At 38.8% G+C, this 25,442-nt stretch overlaps 1 protein-coding gene and 2 long non-coding RNA genes across 10 annotated transcripts in view; 1 reads left to right on the forward strand and 2 right to left on the reverse strand.

Moving 5' to 3' along the window:
• Window positions 1-1,262: 1,262 nt before the first annotated feature.
• LOC125768675 (uncharacterized) lies at window positions 1,263-6,281 on the forward strand. The gene is made up of 3 exons (XR_007418945.1): window positions 1,263-1,297; window positions 3,430-3,619; window positions 4,333-6,281. It is a non-coding gene; the product is annotated as an uncharacterized LOC125768675 (long non-coding RNA).
• Window positions 1,297-8,108, reverse strand: LOC125768674 (uncharacterized). Its single transcript, XR_007418944.1, has 3 exons — window positions 6,653-8,108; window positions 3,751-6,128; window positions 1,297-1,428 (listed from the first exon to the last, which is right to left on the reverse strand). It is a non-coding gene; the product is annotated as an uncharacterized LOC125768674 (long non-coding RNA).
• A 7,428-nt stretch (window positions 8,109-15,536) lies between these two features.
• LOC125770553 (dual specificity protein phosphatase Mpk3) overlaps window positions 15,537-25,442 on the reverse strand; it is a 32,447-nt gene continuing 22,541 nt past the window's right edge. For 7 of the 8 annotated variants that reach the window (XM_049440263.1, XM_049440264.1, XM_049440262.1 and 4 more), the window contains 4 exons: window positions 22,169-22,277; window positions 19,179-19,374; window positions 18,959-19,100; window positions 15,537-18,881 (listed from right to left, as the gene is read on the reverse strand). In XM_049440263.1, coding sequence (XP_049296220.1) covers window positions 18,211-18,881; window positions 18,959-19,100; window positions 19,179-19,374; window positions 22,169-22,277 — 1,118 coding nt within the window. In that variant the 3' untranslated portion in view covers window positions 15,537-18,210. Of the gene's footprint in view, window positions 18,882-18,958; window positions 19,101-19,178; window positions 19,375-22,168; window positions 22,278-22,866; window positions 23,024-25,442 lie in introns of those variants that run through there. The other variant, XM_049440268.1, reaches the window with a different exon arrangement.

Here is a 25,442-nt window from a genome sequence, read left to right on the forward strand (position 1 = left end):
CCATGCTCTCAGGTGTCCGTGCCGGAAGTTATTCGAGGAACCAAGTTCCTTACCCTGTTTAAGAAAATGTAAAATTTTCCTCATTTTTGCACCAAGTTTTGCCTATAACTCGGTCGGTATCCAACGGATCGCCAATCTTTAACCTGTGGTCGATAGATGGCAAAAATGGCTACATTTTCTTCTTGGACGGCCATGCCCTCAGATGTCTGTGCCAGAAGTTATTCGAGGAACCAAGTTCCTTACCCTGTTTGAGAAAATGTAAAATTTTCCTCAATTTTTCTGCACTTCAGCAAAATTTTTAAATGTGATATATTTTATTGTGAATTTGTTGCAATGTGTTTCTTTTCACTCAAATAATGCTTTAAATTAAAAAAATAATAAAAAATCAGAAAAAAATTTCAAAAAAAATTTCCACTCAAAAATTTCATAAGGCTTACCCCTTACGTTTTTTTTGGGAAATTTTGCAAAAAAACTGAAATTGATTTATTTTAATGCCAATTGGTTGCAATGTGTTTCTTTTCACTCAAGTAATGCTTTAAATAAAAAAAAGTGTGAAAAATAATAAAAAAATCAAAATATTCAAAAAAATGAAAATTTACTAAGGCTCATTTTTGCACCAAATTTTGGCTATAACTCGGTCGGTATCTAACGGATCGCCAATCTTTAACCTGTGGTCGATTGATGGCATCAATGGCTACATTTTCTTCTTGGACGCCAATGCTCTCAGGTGTCCGTGCTGGAAGTTATTCGAGGAACCAAGTTCCTTACCCTGTTTGAGAAAATGTAAAATTTTCCTCATTTTTGCACCAAATTTTGGCTATAACTCGGTCGGTATCCAACGGATCGCCAATCTTTACCCTGTGGTCGATAGATGGCACCAATGGCTACATTTTCTTCTTGGACGGCCATGCCATCAGATCTCTGTGCCAGAAGTTATTCGAGGAACCAAGTTCCTTACCCTGTTTGAGAAAATGTAAAATTTTCCTCATTTTTGCCGCAAGTTCTGTCTATAACTCGGTCGGTATCCAACGGATCGCCAATCTTTAACCTGTGGTCGATAGATAGCACCAATGGCTACATTTTCTTCTTGGACGGCCATGCTCTCAGGTGTCCGTGCCGGAAGTTATTCGAGGAACCAAGTTCCTTACCCTGTTTGAGAAAATGTAAAATTTTCCTCATTTTTGCACCAACTTTTGCCTATAACTCGGTCGGTATCCAACGGATCGCCAATCTTTAACCTGTGGTCGATAGATGGCAAAAATGGCTACATTTTCTTCTTGGACGGCCATGCTCTCAGGTGTCCGTGCCGGAAGTTATTCGAGGAACCAAGTTCCTTACCCTGTTTGAGAAAATGTAAAATTTTCCTCTTTTTTGCACCAAGTTTTGCCTATAACTCGGTCGGTATCCAACGGATCGCCAATCTTTAACCTGTGGTCGATAGATGGCACCAATGGCTACAGTTTCTTCTTCGACAGCCATGTTCTCAGGTGTCCGTGCCGGAAGTTATTCGAGGAACCAAGTTCCTTACCCTGTTTGGGAAATGTAAAATTTTCCTCATTTTTGAGCAAATTAGCAAACTTTATAAATGTGATATATTTTCATGCAAATTTGTTGCAATGTGTTTTTTTTCACTCAAATAATGCTTTAAATTAAAAAAATAATAAAAAATCAGAAAAAAATTTCAAAAAAAATTTCCACTCGAAAATTTCATAAGGCTTACCCCTTACGTTTTTTTTGGGAAATTTTGCAAAAAAAATGAAATTGATTTATTTTAATGCCAATTGGTTGCAATGTGTTTCTTTTCACTCAAGTAATGCTTTAAATAAAAAAAAGTGTGAAAAATAAAAAAAAATCAAAAAAATAAAAATTTACTAAGGCTCATTTTTGCACCAAATTTTGGCTATAACTCGGTCGGTATCCAACGGATCGCCAATCTTTAACCTGTGGTCGATAGATGGCACCAATGGCTACATTTTCTTCTTGGACGGCCATGCTCTCAGGTGTCCGTGCCGGAAGTTATTCGAGAAACCAAGTTCCTTACCCTGTTTGAGAAAATGTAAAATTTTCCTCATTTTTGCACCAAGTTTTGCCTATAACTCGGTCGGTATCCAACGGATCGCCAATCTTTAATCTGTGGTCGATAGATGGCACCAATGGCTACATTTTCTTCTTGGACGGCCATGCCCTCAGATGTCTGTGCCAGAAGTTATTCGAGGAACCAAGTTCCTTACCCTGTTTGAGAAAATGTAAAATTTTCCTCAATTTTTCTGCACTTCAGCAAAATTTTTAAATGTGATATATTTTATTGCGAATTTGTTGCAATGTGTTTCTTTTCACTCAAATAATGCTTTAAATTAAAAAAATAATAAAAAATCAGAAAAAAATTTCAAAAAAATTTTCCACCCGAAAATTTCATAAGGCTTACCCCTTACGTTTTTTTTGGGAAATTTTGCAAAAAAAATGAAATTGATTTATTTTAATGCCAATTGGTTGCAATGTGTTTCTTTTCACTCAAGTAATGCTTTAAATAAAAAAAAGTGTGAAAAATAATAAAAAAATCAAAATATTCAAAAAAATGAAAATTTACTAAGGCTCATTTTTGCACCAAATTTTGGCTATAACTCGGTCGGTATCCAACGGATCGCCAATCTTTAACCTGTGGTCGATAGATGGCACCAATGGCTACATTTTCTTCTTGGACGGCCATGCTCTCAGGTGTCCGTGCCGGAAGTTATTCGAGAAACCAAGTTCCTTACCCTGTTTGAGAAAATGTAAAATTTTCCTCATTTTTGCACCAAGTTTTGCCTATAACTCGGTCGGTATCCAACGGATCGCCAATCTTTAACCTGTGGTCGATAGATGGCAAAAATGGCTACATTTTCTTCTTGGACGCCCATGCCCTGAGATGTCTGTGCCAGAAGTTATTCGAGGAACCAAGTTCCTTACCCTGTTTGAGAAAATGTAAAATTTTCCTCAGCTTTTCTGCACTTCAGCAAAATTTTTAAATGTGATAAATTTTATTGCGAATTTGTTGCAATGTGTTTCTTTTCATTCAAATAATGCTTTAAATTAAAAAAATAATAAAAAATCAGAAAAAAATTTCAAAAAAATTTTCCACCCGAAAATTTCATAAGGCTTACCCCTTACGTTTTTTTTGGGAAATTTTGCAAAAAAAATGAAATTGATTTATTTTAATGCCAATTGGTTGCAATGTGTTTCTTTTCACTCAAGTAATGCTTTAAATAAAAAAAAGTGTGAAAAATAAAAAAAAATCAAAATATTCAAAAAAATGAAAATTTACTAAGGCTCATTTTTGCACCAAATTTTGGCTATAACTCGGTCGGTATCTAACGGATCGCCAATCTTTAACCTGTGGTCGATAGATGGCACCAATGGCTACATTTTCTTCTTGGCCGGCCATGCTCTCAGGTGTCCGTGCCGGAAGTTATTCGAGGAACCAAGTTCCTTACCCTGTTTGAGAAAATGTAAAATTTTCCTCATTTTTGCACCAAGTTTTGCCTATAACTCGGTCGGTATCCAACGGATCGCCAATCTTTAACCTGTGGTCGATAGATGGCAAAAATTACTACATTTTCTTCTTGGACGGCCATGCTCTCAGGTGTCCGTGCCGGAAGTTATTCGAGGAACCAAATTTCTTACCCTGTTTGAGAAAATGTAAAATTTTCCTCTTTTTTGCACCAAGTTTTGCCTATGACTCGGTCGGTATCCAACGGATCGCCAATCTTTAACCTGTGGTCGATAGATGGCACCAATGGCTACATTTTCTTCTTCGACAGCCATGCTCTCAGGTGTCCGTGCCGGAAGTTATTCGAGGAACCAAGTTCCTTACCCTGTTTGGGAAATGTAAAATTTTCCTCATTTTTGAGCAAATTAGCAAACTTTATAAATGTGATATATTTTCATGCAAATTTGTTGCAATGTGTTTCTTTTCACTCAAATAATGCTTTAAATTAAAAAAATAATAAAAAATCAGAAAAAAATTTCAAAAAAAATTTCCACTCGAAAATTTCATAAGGCTTACCCCTTACGTTTTTTTTGGGAAATTTTGCAAAAAAAATGAAATTGATTTATTTTAATGCCAATTGGTTGCAATGTGTTTCTTTTCACTCAAGTAATGCTTTAAATAAAAAAAAGTGTGAAAAATAATAAAAAAATCAAAAAAATCAAAAAAATAAAAATTTACTAAGGCTCATTTTTGCACCAAATTTTGGCTATAACTCGGTCGGTATCCAACGGATCGCCAATCTTTAACCTGTGGTCGATAGATGGCACCAATGGCTACATTTTCTTCTTGGACGGCCATGCTCTCAGGTGTCCGTGCCGGAAGTTATTCGAGGAACCAAGTTCCTTACCCTGTTTGAGAAAATGTAAAATTTTCCTCATTTTTGCACCAAGTTTTGCCTATAACTCGGTCGGTATCCAACGGATCGCCAATCTTTAACCTGTGGTCGATAGATGGCAAAAATGGCTACATTTTCTTCTTGGACGCCCATGCCCTGAGATGTCTGTGCCAGAAGTTATTCGAGGAACCAAGTTCCTTACCCTGTTTGAGAAAATGTAAAATTTTCCTCAATTTTTCTGCACTTCAGCAAAATTTTTAAATGTGATATATTTTATTGCGAATTTGTTGCAATGTGTTTTTTTTCACTCAAATAATGCTTTAAATTAAAAAAATAATAAAAAATCAGAAAAAAATTTCAAAAAAATTTTCCACCCGAAAATTTCATAAGGCTTACCCCTTACGTTTTTTTTGGGAAATTTTGCAAAAAAAATGAAATTGATTTATTTTAATGCCAATTGGTTGCAATGTGTTTCTTTTCACTCAAGTAATGCTTTAAATAAAAAAAAGTGTGAAAAATAATAAAAAAATCATAATATTCAAAAAAATGAAAATTTACTAAGGCTCATTTTTGCACCAAATTTTGGCTATAACTCGGTCGGTATCTAACGGATCGCCAATCTTTAACCTGTGGTCGATAGATGGCACCAATGGCTACATTTTCTTCTTGGACGGCCATGCTCTCAGGTGTCCGTGCCGGAAGTTATTCGAGGAACCAAGTTCCTTACCCTGTTTGAGAAAATGTAAAATTTTCGTCATTTTTGCACCAAGTTTTGCCTATAACTCGGTCGGTATCCAACGGATCGCCAATCTTTAACCTGTGGTCGATAGATGGCAAAAATGGCTACATTTTCTTCTTGGACGGCCATGCCCTCAGATGTCTGTGCCAGAAGTTATTCGAGGAACCAAGTTCCTTACCCTGTTTGAGAAAATGTAAAATTTTCCTCATTTTTGCACCAAGTTTTGCCTATGACTCGGTCGGTATCCAACGGATCGCCAATCTTTAACCTGTGGTCGATAGATGGCACCAATGGCTACATTTTCTTCTTGGACGGCCATGCCCTCAGATGTCTGTGCCAGAAGTTATTCGAGGAACCAAGTTCCTTACCCTGTTTGAGAAAATGTAAAATTTTCCTCATTTTTGCCGCAAGTTCTGTCTATAACTCGGTCGGTATCCAACGGATCGCCAATCTTTAACCTTTGGTCGATAGATGGCACCAATGGCTACATTTTCTTCTTGGACGGCCATGCTCTCAGGTGTCCGTGCCGGAACTTATTCGAGGAACCAAGTTCCTTACCCTGTTTGAGAAAATGTAAAATTTTCCTCATTTTTGCACCAAGTTTTGCCTATAACTCGGTCGGTATCCAACGGATCGCCAATCTTTAACCTGTGGTCGATAGATGGCAAAAATTACTACATTTTCTTCTTGGACGGCCATGCTCTCAGGTGTCCGTGCCGGAAGTTATTCGAGGAACCAAGTTCCTTACCCTGTTTGAGAAAATGTAAAATTTTCCTCTTTTTTGCACCAAGTTTTGCCTATAACTCGGTCGGTATCCAACGGATCGCCAATCTTTAACCTGTGGTGGATAGATGGCACCAATGGCTACATTTTCTTCTTGGACGGCCATGCTCTCAGGTGTCCGTGCCGGAAGTTATTCGAGGAACCAAGTTCCTTACCCTGTTTGAGAAAATGTAAAATTTTCCTCATTTTTGCACCAAGTTTTGCCTATAACTCGGTCGGTATCTAACGGATCGCCAATCTTTAACCTGTGGTCGATAGATGGCACCAATGGCTACATTTTCTTCTTGGACGGCCATGCTCTCAGGTGTCCGTGCCGGAAGTTATTCGAGGAACCAAGTTCCTTACCCTGTTTGAGAAAATGTAAAATTTTCCTCATTTTTCTGCACTTCAGCAAAATTTTTAAATGTGATATATTTTATTGTGAATTTGTTGCAATAAGTTTCTTTTCACCCAAATAATGCTTTTTATAAAAAAAAAAATAAAAAATCAGAAAAAAATTTCAAAAAAATTTTCCACCCGAAAATTTCATAAGGCTTACCCCTTACGTTTTTTTTGGGAAATTTTGCAAAAAAAATGAAATTGATTTATTTTAATGCCAATTGGTTGCAATGTGTTTCTTTTCACTCAAGTAATGCTTTAAATAAAAAAAAGTGTGAAAAATAATAAAAAAATCAAAATATTCAAAAAAATGAAAATTTACTAAGGCTCATTTTTGCACCAAATTTTGGCTATAACTCGGTCGGTATCCAACGGATCGCCAATCTTTAACCTGTGGTCGATAGATGGCACCAATGGCTACATTTTCTTCTTGGACGGCCATGCCCTCAGATCTCTGTGCCAGAAGTTATTCGAGGAACCAAGTTCCTTACCCTGTTTGAGAAAATGTAAAATTTTCCTCATTTTTGCACCAAGTTTTGCCTATAACTCGGTCGGTATCCAACGGATCGCCAATCTTTAACCTGTGGTCGATAGATGGCAAAAATGGCTACATTTTCTTCTTGGACGGCCATGCCCTCAGATGTCTGTGCCAGAAGTTATTCGAGGAACCAAGTTCCTTACCCTGTTTGAGAAAATGTAAAATTTTCCTCAATTTTTCTGCACTTCAGCAAAATTTTTAAATGTGATATATTTTATTGCGAATTTGTTGCAATGTGTTTCTTTTCACTCAAACAATGCTTTAAATTAAAAAAATAATAAAAAATCAGAAAAAAATTTCAAAAAAAATTTCCACTCGAAAATTTCATAAGGCTTACCCCTTACGTTTTTTTTGGGAAATTTTGCAAAAAAAATTACATTGATTTATTTTAATGCCAATTGGTTGCAATGTGTTTCTTTTCACTCAATTAATGCTTTAAATAAAAAAAAGTGTGAAAAATAATAAAAAAATCAAAATATTCAAAAAAATGAAAATTTACTAAGGCTCATTTTTGCCCCAAGTTTTGTCTATAACTCGGTCGGTATCTAACGGATCGCCAATCTTTAAACTGTGGTCGATAGATGGCACCAATGGCTAGATTTTCTTCTTCGACAGCCATGCTCTCAGGTGTCCGCGCCGGAAGTTATTCGAGGAACTTAGTTCCTTACCCTGTTTGAGAAAATGTAAAATTTTCCTCAATTTTGAGCAATTTAGCAAACTTTATAAATGTGATATATTTTCATGCAAATTTGTTGCAATGTGTTTCTTTTCACTCAAACAATGCTTTAAATTAAAAAAATAATAAAAAATCAGAAAAAAATTTCAAAAAAAATTTCCACTCGAAAATTTCATAAGGCTTACCCCTTACGTTTTTTTTGGGAAATTTTGCAAAAAAAATGAAATTGATTTATTTTAATGCCAATTGGTTGCAATGTGTTTCTTTTCACTCAAGTAATGCTTTAAATAAAAAAAAGTGTGAAAAATAATAAAAAAATCAAAATATTCAAAAAAATGAAAATTTACTAAGGCTCATTTTTGCACCAAATTTTGGCTATAACTCGGTCGGTATCCAACGGATCGCCAATCTTTAACCTGTGGTCGATAGATGGCACCAATGGCTACATTTTCTTCTTGGACAGCCATGCTCTCAGGTGTCCGTGTCGGAAGTTATTCGAGGAACCAAGTTCCTTACCCTGTTTGAGAAAATGTAAAATTTTCCTCATTTTTGAGCAATGTAGCAAACTTTATAAATGTGATATATTTTCATGCAAATTTGTTGCAATGTGTTTCTTTTCACTCAAATAATGCTTTAAACTAAAAACATAATATAAAATCTGAAAAAAAAAATTTAAAAATTTTCAACTCGAAAATTTCATAAGGCTTACCCCTTACGTTTGTTTTGGGAAATTTTGCAAAAAAAATGAAATTGATTTATTTTAATGCCAATTGGTTGCAATGTGTTTCTTTTCACTCAAGTAATGCTTTAAATAAAAAAAGAGTGAAAAATAATAAAAAAATCAAAATATTCAAAAAAATGAAAATTTACTAAGGCTCATTTTTGCCCCAAGTTTTGCCTATAACTCAGTCGGTATCCAACGGATCGCCAATCTTTAACCTGTGGTCGATAGATGGCATCAATGGCTACATTTTCTTCTTGGACAGCCATGCTCTCAGGTGTCCGTGCCGGAAGTTATTCGAGGAACCAAGTTCCTTACCCTGTTTCGGAAATGTAAAATTTTCCTCATTTTTGCACCAAGTTTTACCTATAACTCGGTCGGTATCCAACGGATCGCCAATCTTTAAACTGTGGTCGATAGATGGCATCAATGGCTACATTTTCTTCTTGGACAGCCATGCTCTCAGGTGTCCGTGCCGGAAGTTATTCGAGGAACCAAGTTCCTTACCCTGTTTGGGAAATGTAAAATTTTCCTCATTTTTGCCCCAAGTTTTGCCTATAACTCGGTCGGTATCCAACGGATTGCCAATCTTTAACCTGTGGTCGATAGATGACACCAATGGCTACATTTTCTTCTTGGACGGCTATGCTCTCAGGTGTCCGTGCCGGAAGTTATTCGAGGAACCAAGTTCCTTACCCTGTTTGGGAAATGTAAAATTTTCCTCATTTTTGAGCAATGTAGCAAAATTTATAAATGTGATATATTTTCGTGCAAATTTGTTGCAATGTGTTTCTTTTCACTCAAATAATGCTTTAAACTAAAAACATAATAAAAAATCTGAAAAAAAAATTTTAAAAATTTTCAACTCGATAATTTCATAAGGCTTACCCCTTACGTTTTTTTTTGAGAAATTTTGCAAAAAAAATGAAATTGATTTATTTTAATGCCAATTGGTTGCAATGTGTTTCTTTTCACTCAAGTAATGCTTTAAATAAAAAAAGAGTGAAAAATAATAAAAAAATCAAAATATTCAAAAAAATGAAAATTTACTAAGGCTCATTTTTGCCCCAAGTTTTGCCTATAACTCGGTCTGTATCCAACGGATTGCCAATCTTTAACCTGTGGTCGATAGATGACACCAATGGCTACATTTTCTTCTTGGACGGCTATGCTCTCAGGTGTCCGTGCCGGAAGTTATTCGAGGAACCAAGTTCCTTACCCTGTTTGGGAAATGTAAAATTTTCCTCATTTTTGAGCAATTTAGCAAAATTTATAAATGTGATATATTTTCGTGCAAATTTGTTGCAATGTGTTTCTTTTCACTCAAATAATGCTTTAAACTAAAAACATATTAAAAAATCTGAAAAAAATTTTTTTAAAATTTTCAACTCGAAAATTTCATAAGGCTTACCCCTTACGTTTTTTTTGGGAAATTTTGCAAAAAAAATGAAATTGATTTATTTTAATGCCAATTGGTTGCAATGTGTTTCTTTTCACTCAAGTAATGCTTTAAATAAAAAAAAGAGTGAAAAATAATAAAAAAATCCAAATATTCAAAAAAATATAAATTTACTAAGGCTCATTTTTGCCCCAAGTTTTGCCTATAACTCAGTCGGTATCCAACGGATCGCCAATCTTTAAACTGTGGTCGATAGATGGCACCAATGGCTACATTTTCTTCTTGGACGGCCATGCCCTCAGATGTCCGTGCCGGAAGTTATTCGAGGAACCAAGTTCCTTACCCTGTTTGTGAAATGTAAATTTTTCCTCATTTTTGCACCAAGTTTTGCCTATAACTCGGTCGGTATCCAACGGATTGCCAATCTTTAACCTGTGGTCGATAGATGGCATCAATGGCTACATTTTCTTCTTGGACAACCATGCTCTCAGGTGTCCGTGCCGGAAGTTATTCGAGGAACCAAGTTCCTTACCCTGTTTCGGAAATGTAAAATTTTCCTCATTTTTGCACCAAGTTTTACCTATAACTCGGTCGGTATCCAACGGATTGCCAATCTTTAACCTGTGGTCGATAGATGACACCAATGGCTACATTTTCTTCTTGGACGGATATGCTCTCAGGTGTCCGTGCCGGAAGTTATTCGAGGAACCAAGTTCCTTACCCTGTTTCGGAAATGTAAAATTTTCCTCATTTTTGCACCAAGTTTTGCCTATAACTCGGTCGGTATCCAACGGATCGCCAATCTTTAAACTGTGGTCGATAGATAGCACCAATGGCTACATTTTCTTCTTGGACGCCCATGCCCTGAGATGTCTGTGCCAGAAGTTATTCGAGGAACCAAATTCCTTACCCTGTTTGAGAAAATGTAAAATTTTCCTCATTTTTGCACCAAGTTTTGCCTATAACTCGGTCGGTATCTAACGGATCGCCAATCTTTAACCTGTGGTCGATAGATGGCAAAAATGGCTACATTTTCTTCTTGGACGGCCATGCTCTCAGGTGTCCGTGCCGGAAGTTATTCGAGGAACCAAGATCCTTACCCTGTTTGAGAAAATGTAAAATTTTCCTCATTTTTGCACCAAGTTTTGCCTATAACTCGGTCGGTATCCAACGGATCGCCAATCTTTAACCTGTGGTCGATAGATGGCAAAAATGGCTACATTTTCTTCTTGGACGGCCATGCCCTCAGATGTCTGTGCCGGAAGTTATTCGAGGAACCAAGTTCCTTACCCTGTTTGAGAAAATGTAAAATTTTCCTCATTTTTGCACCAAGTTTTGCCTATAACTCGGTCGGTATCTAACGGATCGCCAATCTTTAACCTGTGGTCGATAGATGGCACCAATGGCTACATTTTCTTCTTGGACGGCCATGCTCTCAGGTGTCCGTGCCGGAAGTTATTCGAGGAACCAAGTTCCTTACCCTGTTTGAGAAAATGTAAAATTTTCCTCATTTTTCTGCACTTCAGCAAAATTTTTAAATGTGATATATTTTATTGTGAATTTGTTGCAATAAGTTTCTTTTCACCCAAATAATGCTTTAAATTAAAAAAATAATAAAAAATCAGAAAAAAATTTCAAAAAAATTTTCCACCCGAAAATTTCATAAGGCTTACCCCTTACGTTTTTTTTGGGAAATTTTGCAAAAAAAATGAAATTGATTTATTTTAATGCCAATTGGTTGCAATGTGTTTCTTTTCACTCAAGTAATGCTTTAAATAAAAAAAAGTGTGAAAAATAATAAAAAAATCAAAATATTCAAAAAAATGAAAATTTACTAAGGCTCATTTTTGCACCAAATTTTGGCTATAACTCGGTCGGTATCCAACGGATCGCCAATCTTTAACCTGTGGTCGATAGATGGCAACAATGGCTACATTTTCTTCTTGGACGGCCATGCCCTCAGATCTCTGTGCCAGAAGTTATTCGAGGAACCAAGTTCCTTACCCTGTTTGAGAAAATGTAAAATTTTACTCATTTTTGCACCAAGTTTTGCCTATAACTCGGTCGGTATCCAACGGATCGCCAATCTTTAACCTGTGGTCGATAGATGGCAAAAATGGCTACATTTTCTTCTTGGACGGCCATGCCCTCAGATGTCTGTGCCAGAAGTTATTCGAGGAACCAAGTTCCTTACCCTGTTTGAGAAAATGTAAAATTTTCCTCAATTTTTCTGCACTTCAGCAAAATTTTTAAATGTGATATATTTTATTGCGAATTTGTTGCAATGTGTTTCTTTTCACTCAAACAATGCTTTAAATTAAAAAAATAATAAAAAATCAGAAAAAAAATTCAAAAAAAATTTCCACTCGAAAATTTCATAAGGCTTACCCCTTACGTTTTTTTTGGGAAATTTTGCAAAAAAAATTACATTGATTTATTTTAATGCCAATTGGTTGCAATGTGTTTCTTTTCACTCAATTAATGCTTTAAATAAAAAAAAGTGTGAAAAATAATAAAAAAATCAAAATATTCAAAAAAATGAAAATTTACTAAGGCTCATTTTTGCACCAAATTTTGGCTATAACTCGGTCGGTATCTAACGGATCGCCAATCTTTAACCTGTGGTCGATAGATGGCACCAATGGCTACATTTTCTTCTTGGACGCCAATGCTCTCAGGTGTCCGTGCCGGAACTTATTCGAGGAACCAAGTTCCTTACCCTGTTTGTAATGTAAAATTTTCCTCATTTTTGCACCAAGTTTTGCCTATAACTCGGTCGGTATCCAACGGATCGCCAATCTTTAACCTGTGGTCGATAGATGGCAAAAATGGCTACATTTTCTTCTTGGACGGCCATGCCCTCAGATGTCTGTGCCAGAAGTTATTCGAGGAACCAAGTTCCTTACCCTGTTTGAGAAAATGTAAAATTTTCCTCAATTTTTCTGCACTTCAGCAAAATTTTTAAATGTGATATATTTTATTGCGAATTTGTTGCAATGTGTTTCTTTTCACTCAAATAATGCTTTAAATTAAAAAAATAATAAAAAATCAGAAAAAAATTTCAAAAAAAATTTCCACTCGAAAATTTCATAAGGCTTACCCCTTACGTTTTTTCTGGGAAATTTTGCAAAAAAAATTACATTGATTTATTTTAATGCCAATTGGTTGCAATGTGTTTCTTTTCACTCAAGTAATGCTTTAAATAAAAAAAGTGTGAAAAATAAAACAAAATCAAAAAAATCAAGAAAATGAAAATTTACTAAGGCTCATTTTTGCACCAAATTTTGGCTATAACTCGGTCGGTATCCAACGGATCGCCAATCTTTAACCTGTGGTCGATAGATGGCACCAATGGCTACATTTTCTTCTTGGACGGCCATGCTCTCAGGTGTCCGTGCCGGAAGTTATTCGAGGAACCATGTTCCTTACCCTGTTTGAGAAAATGTAAAATTTTCCTCATTTTTGCACCAAGTTTTGCCTATAACTCGGTCGGTATCCAACGGATCGCCAATCTTTAACCTGTGGTCGATAGATGGCACCAATGGCTACATTTTCTTCTTGGACGGCCATGCTCTCAGATCTCTGTGCCAGAAGTTATTCGAGGAACCAAGTTCCTTACCCTGTTTGTAATGTAAAATTTTCCTCATTTTTGCACCAAGTTTTGCCTATGACTCGGTCGGTATCCAACGGATCGCCAATCTTTAACCTGTGGTCGATAGATGGCAAAAATGGCTACATTTTCTTCTTGGACGGCCATGCCCTCAGATGTCTGTGCCGGAAGTTATTCGAGGAACCAAGTTCCTTACCCTGTTTGGAAAATGTAAAATTTTCCTCAATTTTTCTGCACTTCAGCAAAATTTTTAAATGTGATATATTTTATTGCGAATTTGTTGCAATGTGTTTCTTTTCACTCAAATAATGCTTTAAATTAAAAAAATAATAAAAAATCAGAAAAAAATTTCAAAAAAAATTTCCACTCGAAAATTTCATAAGGCTTACCCCTTACGTTTTTTTTGTGAAATTTTGCAAAAAAAATGAAATTGAGTTATTTTAATGCCAATTGGTTGCAATGTGTTTCTTTTCACTCAAGTAATGCTTTAAATAAAAAAAAGTGTGAAAAATAATAAAAAAATCAAAATATTCAAAAAAATGAAAATTTACTAAGGCTCATTTTTGCCAAAAGCTTTGCCTATAAATCGGTCGGTATCTAACGGATCGCCAATCTTTAACCTGTGGTCGATAGATGGCACCAATGGCTACATTTTCTTCTTGGCCGGCCATGCTCTCAGGTGTCCGTGCCAGAAGTTATTCGAGGAACCAAGTTCCTTACCCTGTTTGAGAAAATGTAAAATTTTCCTCATTTTTGCACCAAGTTACGCCTATAACTCGGTCGGTATCCAACGGATCGCCAATCTTTAACCTGTGGTCGATAGATGGCACCAATGGCTACATTTTCTTCTTGGACGGCCATGCCCTCAGATGTCTGTGCCAGAAGTTATTCGAGGAACCAAGTTCCTTACCCTGTTTGAGAAAATGTAAAATTTTCCTCATTTTTCTGTAATTCAGCAAAATTTTTAAATGTGATAAATTTTATTGTGAATTTGTTGCAATGTGTTTCTTTTCACTCAAATAATGCTTTAAATTAAAAAAATAATAAAAAATCAGAAAAACATTTCAAAAAAATTTTCCACTCGAAAATTTTATAAGGCTTACCCCTTACGTTTTTTTTTGGGAAATTTTGCAAAAAAAATTACATTGATTTATTTTAATGCCAATTGGTTGCAATGTGTTTCTTTTCACTCAAGTAATGCTTTAAATAAAAAAGTGTGAAAAATAAAACAAAATCAAAAAAATCAAAAAAATGAAAATTTACTAAGGCTCATTTTTGCACCAAATTTTGGCTATAACTCGGTCGGTATCCAACGGATCGCCAATCTTTAACCTGTGGTCGATAGATGGCAAAAATGGCTACATTTTCTTCTTGGACGCCAATGCCCTCAGATGTCCGTGCCAGAAGTTATTCGAGGAACCAAGTTCCTTACCCTGTTTGAGAAAATGTAAAATTTTCCTCATTTTTGCGCCAAGTTTTGGCTATAACTCGGTCGGTATTCAACGGATCGCCAATCTTTAACCTGTGGTCGGTAGATGGCACCAATGGCTACATTTTCTTCTTGGACAGCCATGCTCTCAGGTGTCCGTGCCGAAAGTTATTCGAGGAACCAAGATCCTTACCCTGTTTGAGAAAATGTAAAATTTTCCTCATTTTTGCACCAAGTTTTGCCTATAACTCGGTCGGTATCCAACGGATCGCCAATCTTTAACCTGTGGTCGATAGATGGCACCAATGGCTACATTTTCTTCTTGGACGGCCATGCTCTCAGGTGTCCGTGCCGGAAGTTATTCGAGGAACCAAGTTCCTTACCCTTTTTGAGAAAATGTAAAATTTTCCTCATTTTTCTGCAATTCAGCAAAATTTTTAAATGTGATATATTTTATTGTGAATTTGTTGCAATAAGTTTCTTTTCACTCAAATAATGCTTTAAGTTAAATAAAGATAAAAAATCAGAAAAAAATTTATAAAATATTTTTAACTTGAAAATTTCATAAGGCTTACACCCCTTACGTTTTTTTGAGAAGTTTTGCAAAAAAATGAAATTGATTTATTTTAATGCTAATTGGTTCAAATAAGTTTCTTTTCACTCAAATAATGCTTTAAATTAAAAAAGAAGAAAAAAATAAAAGAAATCTAAAAATTTGAAAATTTCTTCAGGCTACAGCCTTTTTTTTTAGCAAAATTTTGTAAATTGATTTATTTTAATGCCAACAGGTTGAACTAAGTTTCTTTCCACTCAAATAATGCTTTGAATAAAAAGAAAATTGTGTCCTTTCGTCCTATTTTCTTCCTTCCTTTTGAAATAAAACGCAACTAAATCCACCAGAGTTTAAGAGTTGTGTTATTATTTTTATTATTAATAGTATTATTATTACTTGTTTTGTTTGGCTTTGTTTGTTCGCTTGCTTAACTGTGGTTTACTCGCTTGCTGCATTCATCACCATCGTCATGCTCTCTCATACACCTTTTTTAAATGTGTGTTTTATAACTTCTGTGTATGCGCTTTTTCACACTCTCTTCAAACATTTCGTACTCTGTATCCTTGACATAAATATCTTCGTTTTTACTTCTTCACTGACGAATCATTTTGTAAATGTTTTACGATGGCTTACCAAACAGCTCGTTCGAATCTTGTGTATGATTACATTGTTGTGTGTGTATGTGTGTTGTGTGGCAAATGCACTTGCTAAATTGTATGGTTTAGTTTGTTTTCCCTTTTTTCTTTTTGTAAGAGGAGGTTTCCATTGCAGTTCACACTTGTTTGTTGCGTACCGAAAGCCGGTAAACGCAACCGGTGAACCGTGACGGGGTCGGTTTTCACAATTTTCACAGTCGTTGTTTAATGTTTTTTGTTTTGTTTGCTTTCTACTTTTGTCTCTTCATAAACTTTTTGTTTTTTGTTGCACAAATGGAACATATGTTGGACAAACGGGATTTTGGGTAAGCTAGCAATCGTTCCACATGTGTTTTTGTATGTTGTTTTTTTTCGTTTTGTTTTTATGCTCCAAAAAAGTACCTTTCATGATCAAGTTGAAATGTTTCAATGTGGATAAAAATTTAAGTTTGGCTCTCCTTTTTTTTACTACCGATTTTTCTTCGTTTCGAGAGATTTAATTTCTCTGTAAACTTAATGCCTTTTTTCACTAGCTTCTTTACCTTGTAAACAATGACACAACACGCACACACTATTGAACAATGATTGAAAAATCGATTTTGTGTAATCATCCCGCACTGTTTGCAAAGTTTGTTTTAAATTTTTATTGGTTTTCAAATGATTTTCTTCTGCCACTAAATTCGTCTCTACGCTCTTTCGCTCGTTCTACACTGGAGCTGGCCTCCCGCTGGCATTCGAGGATTGGAAGCGGTTTGTTTGTTTTAAACAAGAAATAAAATAAAACTATAAAGCAGCAGGGAAATCTTTGGGCAATAATTGTTGTGTTTTGATGACAAAAAACAAAATTGTTAACCAACCATTGGTCGATCGAGGAGATAAGATGACTATAAAAAGGATATAAATCGGAATGCAGTGTCCTTTTGCTACACACTTCGAGCAAAATTTGTGACCTTTCGTCCTATTTTCTTTCTTTCTTTTGCCCATTTTGAATAGTCTCGTTTTAAAATCCTTTCTTATTTTTCCTACGTGCAATTCCTTCCTGTGAGCAGGGCACAAACCACGCTCCAAAATCTGACCCACATCCTCCACAACGAGTTTCCGGCAAATTACAAAAAAGCAAAGTGGGATACACCACATGTCGGGGAGTATCTTGTCCGGAAAACTCGCACAAACTATCTCCTAACCTTAAATCCCTAACCACCATTAAATCCATCGACAAAACGACAACAGTAATTAATGCATCTGTTCTTCTAATTTCCATTCAATGCCTTTCTTCTTGTTTTTCCTTCTATCCGGAAAGGTGGGGGCAAGTACATGTGAAATGCAATCTGTACAGAGTCTCTCTCTTTATTAAAAAAAAGACCGGTCATGTTTTCCTTTTGTAGCACAATTCTCTTAGCCATCCGTCATTAGTTTGATAAAACGTGGAAACACTGAGGGATGTTAAAGGAGTGGAAGGGATGGGCTGCTGGAGGGAGCTGTGAAAGGAAAATTTCTGTTCTTCCTGAGGTGCGCATCGAACAAACAGTGCCCGACAGTCTCTAAACAACAAGACACATACAACTACAGACGGGAAGGCTCGCTGGGAGGCTAACACCCCTCCCCCGGGGGGGAAATACACACATACACAGGCGCCTAACTTTGCAGAGATGGGAAATAATCGTTATCTGCTAGTGTGTGTATGAGTGTGTCTGTGTGTGCCTATAACGTATAACGACGTGTTAACATAAATATATCTATATTATATACCATTGGATGTATATTATCTTGTAATTTATATGTATATATATGTGTGTGTGTTTAGCGTTCCTCTAACACTTTCCTACATTTGTCTGTTCCGTCCCAAAAGCATCATTCTATTACTAAAGTGACCACATACTAATGATTCCACATTTGCTCTAGCACATATTAATTTGTGTATGTTTTTTTTTCTACCACGGTCACCACAACAATGCACTACAACGTACGACAATGTGTCGATCCTTCGATCCCTCGATCGTTTCTGGTTCCGTGCGTGGTGCAAGACCGAACAAATATTTCGTTTATCTCTGTGCGTTTTACGTTTGTTTTTTTTGCGGCACAGGCACACGATGGGATACAACAGAACGAGGAACGAAAGGAGGAAATCGTATCGGTGTAGCGTGCGCGTGTTTGGCTTTTGGTTGCCTACACAAAAGGCAACCAAACAAATCGAGTTGTGCCGAGAATGTGCGCAAGCGAAATACATTTTCCAGTAAACAAAATCCTGTGCGGCAGGTCTCTCTAGCCGGCAGCATCGGAGGAGCTATGTTTGCTGTCCTCGGTAGCGGCGGCAGCATGATCCAGGTGGCCGGGAAGGAGGAGGAAGTGATCCGGCAGTTGGAACCGTCCACCCTCGCCGGCCGTATCTCATTTCGGCGTGTTACTGCTCGGTGTCCACCGATCGAACTCGATACCGGAGTCGGGCGAGATGCCGGTCGTGAACGGGCCGAGCAGATCGATGGCGGCCTGGGTACACTTACACTCTACCTCCACACACGCACAGTTGTACTTGACGGCGTGGCGCGAATGTACCTGATGGAGCGCATGTTTCGGCTGCAGCGGATGGTGATGTTGGGGGGTGTGGCCGTGGTGACGTGACGACGGTTCCATACCGGCCGATCCCGAACCGGACGATCCAACCGAGCTGGCACTGAACGGAGTTGTAGATACGGAATGTCCACCGGCACCACCACCACCACCGCCACCATCGTTTGAGGACGTTCCACCACCGCCTCCCGCGCCGATGGAAGACGATGAACAGGACGAGGCAGCGGAAGAAGAGGACGCAGAGTAGAGTGCCTGTTTGGCGGAAGCCGACTGCGTCGGATCGATGTTAAGCTGCTGCTCGAAGCTGTGCAGCTGCTGCATGAAGTGGAAGTTGGGCGAAACGTCCGGTTTGCGCGAGCGCACCAGCAGAAATGCATCGTTCAGTGAGAGTGTCCGGGCAAACATAAGGTAGGCGAGCGTGACCGTCACCGAGCGGGATACACCGGCCAGACAGTGTACCAGCACACCACATCCATTCGAACGGGCCTCATCTGCAAACAAGGAAGAAGTACGGATGTTAGAAAAAAAGAAGTGTAACGCAAAGAGTTGTACAAAAATTCTCCCTTACCGATAAACTTGATCGCATCTGGGAAGTGGTTCGCTAGGTCACCGGCCTGCGACCAATGATCGGTGATCGGTATCTGCAGATAGCGTATCTGGCCGTCCCGTTCGAACACATTCGGCAAATCCGGTGTCACGTTCAGAATGTACTGCGCGGAAAAGGGGAGGAAGAATTACACACCGTTAGTTTTATTCGGACCCGCGTGTCGTCTTGTCGGACCGCTTACTTTAATGTTGTACTTTTTCAGCGACTTCAGATCCTCGCTGTGGGATGCATTGCCGAGGAAGAGACCGGGCAGTATTTCAACAGGCTCGACACTAACGGCCGACTCCGATAGGTAGTTGGTGCTGCTTTCGCAATCGGACGACTCGGTACTGCTGCTACACGCCGAGTCCGAAAATGGGATCGAAATGCGGAGGGATCTGTGGTGGAACAAACAAAGGAAAGGAGGGAGAAAAAAGTGGTAAGAATATGAAGTATTTAAAACGTTATGTAAACTAGTAAATGGTACAAATTCTTCTTCTCTTTCTCTCCGACGTTTCGACGTTTCGATTACGCTTGGTTGGCACCCTTTAATGACATTGTTTGCCTGAAAGTATGCAATCTGCATAGCTAAAATACATTGTTTGCCATATTTTAGTAATGTCGTTGCCGCCAGAGGGCTTTCTACCGCTACATAATTATAACTGGCAATGAAATGAAGTGTTTTTATTGTTTCTATTGTAGTTCAACAGCAATTTGTTATAATAACCGATATTTCACAATTTACTTTTTGAATGGAAGCGAAGAAAATTCTTCGTTTATTCGGGTACATAAATTTTATGTGTTTTTTTCTTTGTGTGGCTTTGTAAATATATTATTCTAGAGCTAGATTCTATCCCTTTTTCTTGTTATCTATTTTTTGTTGTGAACAATGCATACATTGCGGTGTAGATTTTGACGAAATTGCTTTAATTTGAGCAAATGTCTATGCTTAGGACAAGGTGGAATTTCAGTCACGTTGTTTGCTTATTCGCTGTGGCACTTTACAAATAGTTTATGGTAAGAAATTTAACTTTTTTCCATTTTTGCCGTTGGCTTCTTTTCCACATTTTAAACGATATACGTTACTGTTTGTTACACTATTTTAAAATACTTTATATTATGATGAAATCCTTTGAATCGCTGCGTATCGCCAGGATTGATGTTTGACTGACGAGTGTTAACAAAGGCTTCTCTCTCTCTCTCTCTCTCTCTCTCTCTCTCTCTCTCTCTCTGGGCACGCGAGTAAATTACCTTCGGCTGGTGCGAAAGCTATACAAACTGCCTGTGCGTACTACGGGAGATTCAATCGTCCTGAGACATGCCGCCGTTATTGCTGATTCGGTTGTTGCTGCCGAGTTTGCTGCTGCGTCTGCCGATGATGCATTGTCTCCATCTTCAAACGTCACTACCGTTGGAGCAAGATTCATGTGTTTGATTCCCAAACTGCTGTTTAGCGTGTATATCCCTCACCGGAAACTGTTACCGAACGGACGCTTGGCATCACCGTCTAGGACGTAAGGGATATGTACAGACTTTTGGACCGACGTACGTACCATCACGGACAAAAGAGAGGACATACTTCAGGGATATGCACAACCGAACAATGTTACGAGCCGGGTTTAAATGATGGACGAAAATTTGCCTTTAATCACACCGCATCATTTGCTCACCTCCTTGCTAGACACATTTTCATTTTGCTATCAACCTTCTACGGATGTGTATTTCGTTCACCGTTTCCGTTGAGACCACGCACTATCTGTTAACAAGGCTTTAATCTAACCATCAATCGAAAAAAAAACTATGATATGTTGCGACGGTTCATTTGCAGCTACTACGAAAGCCGCACACTTCTATGCCATGGTCGAAGAATTTGTATCACCGCACCGAACCGTCCCCATAAGGACGGACGTTCTTCACATTCACGACACACAGAGACTGTAACGTTGTTGCGAACGTTCCGTCATTAACCTTCCGGTGTGGTAGCCGGCCGAACGTACTCTGACGGACTGGATTCGACGCACGCTGGTCGAAGGAACCATTGACGAGCAGAGCAAGCAGAAACAACGGATCGTAGTAACCCAACATTGTGCGCGCTGCTGCTACTCAATGAAGTTCGCATCAGAGCAGGAGCGAGTGAGGAAAAAAATCACACGACGAGAGAGAGAAACAGAAGAGACAGACTGATGTAACTGCGCGGTTGTAAATGGTAGACGATGAACCCCGAGGTAAAGTTGTCGTGGGTTTTTGGGGTTGGTGTATATCACCACCCTCCCACTTTCGTTATCGTAGTCTTCTAACCACGCACTTTTCACCTCTGCCGAACCTGTGGGTTCTCATTCGCGTACAAACACAAAAAACACCATTCACATCAACCCACACGTACCCAGGGATGGTAAAAGATTTTTGGCGTCCTTTATAGCGTGGTAGCGTGCTGTAATATAAATATATCCTTCCACCTGTCAACCTACAACTGTAACGCTTTTCTCCTGTTCTGTAACATTATGCGTTGCTATTTGCTTCCACCTTCACAGAAATTTAATAACTTTGTAGGAAGTAAAGTAACAAACCCACACAGAAGAAAAACTTGAAAAGCAAGAGAAAGAGCGAAATGGAAGATATTAAAACAATTTTTTCCGTTATTCGATGATCTCATGTTACTTTGATTCTTCGTAAAAAGCGGGCTAGATTTGCTGCTTGTTTTGGTTTTTGGTTTATCATCTAAATTAGGTTGCGTACTGTACGCATAAAATTGGCTGCATGCATGCACTTGAAAGCTGGTTAAATGTGGGCCGTTACTTCTTGAATCTACTTAATTTCTTTGTTTTAATGTTCAGTTTTATTTGTTTTAAGTTTCGGAAAATTTTGAAAAATATTCTACTTGTTGTAATGTAATTCAATATTTAACTTTTTGTACATAAAATATTTAAAATTTACCTAAATGTAACATAAAATTACAAAAATTTATAACATGAATATCTGAATAATATAGTAAGAGAAACACCATGTAACGTTGGACTCAAGTAAGGTTAAATTAAACACAGCTAATAGTATGTAATTCGCTGTACAAACAAATTGAGAGATCACCCTCAAAAAAAAAGGAAGAAAAAACCCAAAAATCTCGTCCGGATGGAATGTACCACCAACACACACACACACATTTCCTAGAATTTTACCGAATTCTACTTTATTTACCTTAATCCCATCAGTTGCTCCGTTGCCGCACAGCCCGTCTGCAGGTTAGCGTTGATGACTTCATCCTCGCACCACTCCGGAAATGACTGACGAAAGTTTGCATATCCACCTACGGCATCCCGTGTGTCCCAAATCGAACAAAAGCGTGTGCACAAAAAAAGAGAAAGAGATAGAAACAATAGCGTTAGTGTTTTGGTCATTTGATTTCCGGGAGAATGGTTCGAGAATAAAAATGTGTACACAAAGTGTCTGGCTGTCCGTTTACATATTCTTTCACCGCCTTCCCCCACCAATCATTACACCCAACTTCCGGTAAATGGTATAAATTCTTCAACGTTGTTGTTGGATGACGATGTAACAAAACACAAAGCGAACGAATTACAACTCAATCCCGCAATATATAAACACGCTATATGTAACGCCAAACTACGCTGAATTGGCTGCGTACGTTTTCGGGGAGCGGGTAGAGACACGGTATTTCGCCTACGTAAAAACCCCCGTAGCACGCTTCCTGTCGTACCACTACGCATCTCCACCGCAACCAAACCTATTATCCAGCACGAATTCATTCATGGCTTCGTTCATTCATCTTTTCGTACCCGCTGGTCGCACATGACGTCCTTGCTGGCGGGGTACGTGAGTTAGCGAGAAACGATAGTGGAGCGAGGTTTGCGAAAGGAATGTAAAAGTTTACTCACCAACCTCACCACTTGTGCCACTTGTGCACCGAAAGCACCGATAATGATCGTACATACATACCCAAACACACACTCACAAAATCCCTCTAAGCTTCCGAACATTTCTTACTACTCGAACCTAACGACGAGTGGCGCCTACACACACACATTATATTCCCCCCCCCCCCTCAATTCCCCGCCCGAATCTTCCCCCCGTCATCGTGTGCCTCCTCCACCGGTTGTAGGCACCGTTTGTGTGCTAACGATCAAAACAGAAACCGAAAGTAAGCAAACGAACCGAACTAAAAGCGCGCGTGGGCGAACCTTCCTTTTAATGCCGGCACTGTGTGCGCGGCAACAACAACTATGAGTGGTTGAGAATATCTCGGAAGTTGTCCCCTTGCCTTCCCCTTTTTTTGCTCCACCATAAAACAGGCAGAAGCTTGATTGTTGTGTCCATGTGGGCGTTGAAAGCATTTGCATCAACCAAGGCAAATACAGCGAGAGAGACACACACATTCACGATTCCATACACGTGGCACTATGTATCGAGAAGACTGAAATCACTGGACTGAAAAGGTGGTAACAGCGACATTGGTGGAAATGATTGGAAGGTGAAGTTGTGATGGAATTCTTCTTCAACCAAGAATTGGTGCCTGCTGTAGGTGGACGCTCTGTTCTGACTAGTGTTGGGTAAAGTAGCACAATTTGGTGTGCTGTGCGCACACGAAAGCACACTTAGGTGTGCTGTGCGCACACGTTAGCACTCAACGGTGTGCTGTGCGTGGAACGATCCACGATCCAGTGTTACTGATCGGAGAAAATCAAGTTTTGATAGTGCTGACCGGGGGGTGGACTGATTTCAAAAGTGCTGACCGGGGGGGGAGACATTTTGGGATGCCCTTACTAATCAACCTCGAAGCTGAATTGTGATGAGCGGGGGGGGGGGGGGGGGGGGGCCGTGTGACAACCGTGTGCTAGCAGTGTACTTCCACTGTGCTAGCTCTGTACTAGGTGTACTGTGTGCTAGCAATGTGCTAGCACAATAATAGGTGTGCTGTGCTGTGCGCACACCAAGCTGTGCTGTGCGCACTGTGTGCACAGCAGCACATTACCCAACACTAGTTCTGACGCTATCGTTCTAGCATCACAAAGATGGTTCCATTATACATACCGGATCGATATTTGATGTTCGCCGGAACGATGCGCTAGACATGTACATAGACGAGGATGAATCATCGTTTGTGACGTAAAAAGAACGAGAAAGCGAGAGAGAACGAGACAAAGAGAGTGGGAACGTAGAGACCAAGTATATTCTGAAGGGAATTATTGGAGATCGTGGACGACTATTTCCAACATTGGAAAGAATATTCTCCCAGGACGATAATTTGTCTCTCTTCTTCTCACCACCAAACCAGTACTCCCTGAGGGAGAGCCTTTAGTTCCCAAGCATCTGTTCCACGAGGGGCAAGTTGTACATAGATCCTGTGAAAAGGATATAGAAGCTATATATGTATCGACTCGTCAATGTGCTGCAGATGTCCAGAACTCCTCACTCCAAAGCTAGAAAAACCCCGGCAAGCCGGCAATTCTAGCGTGGGAGTTCTTGGTTTAATGTTGTATATAACCGTGTCGCCCCATTGTTAAAATATTACATTCAATCTCTGCTTTTCGAGGCAACGAAAGCCATCTCCACAATGAACGGGCGGGTAAAAAGGGGACAGGAAAGAAGATTCATCGAGTAAACTTATTTTTAGGATCAGTATAGACGCTGCAAATCGAAAGCAGTGGTTTGCCAACCCTAGCAGAGTGGAAGGAAAACCACATTTTCCATTACACCGCGGCAGAAAAATGTTTTCCCACGCGGTCCACATCCAGTAAGTGGTGTAAGCGAAGGATTTCGTTTCTTTGCTTGCACAATTACGTGCTGTTTTCATTTTTTTTTGAATATGTAACCGATGCCGCCCACCCGCAGTAGAAGTTGCAGTTGAAAACCACACCGAATGGTCGCCCGTTCTGCAATTGAAGCTCGTCAACTACAAGGGTGGAAGCGTCGGACGGTGGAGATGGATTTGTGATAGATGTCTAATTTTAGCAAATCGAAATAGGACGCTAAAAGGACGCCTCTGCCGGATTCGGATTCGCCCACGTGCGCGCGCGTCTGCTGCAAAATACCCGTTCCGGCCCGAGCGTTCAATTCAAAGCAGAGTCTGTCTGTCGGTGGGTATTATTCTATCAATGCGTCTATGTTTAGCTTTCAATTTTAGATAAGCGACGGGTATGAATGAATCGAAACGGCACATAACGAAGCGAGAAAACACATAAACGACACTACATACACATATGCAACCCCCGGGGGTTTTGCCATTTCCGGGATCCGATTGCCCGATCACCTGTGCTAAAAATATGCTGCAGCAAAGCTTTTCCTACATCGGATCAGGGAGTTCGTTTTTGTTGTTTGTTTGCTTTCGTGCAAAGCGTGTGCTTGGTGGTAGTTTGCAAGCAAACTTTTTTTTTGCCGAGAGCTTTGTTATTTTTAATTGGCTTTTTTAATTGAAAACTAGCTGCACATCAAACAAGGGATTTAAAAATTGTTC

Source organism: Anopheles funestus, chromosome 3RL (assembly GCF_943734845.2).
Source record: "Anopheles funestus chromosome 3RL, idAnoFuneDA-416_04, whole genome shotgun sequence".
In the NCBI taxonomy this organism is placed as follows: Eukaryota; Metazoa; Arthropoda; class Insecta; order Diptera; family Culicidae; genus Anopheles; species Anopheles funestus.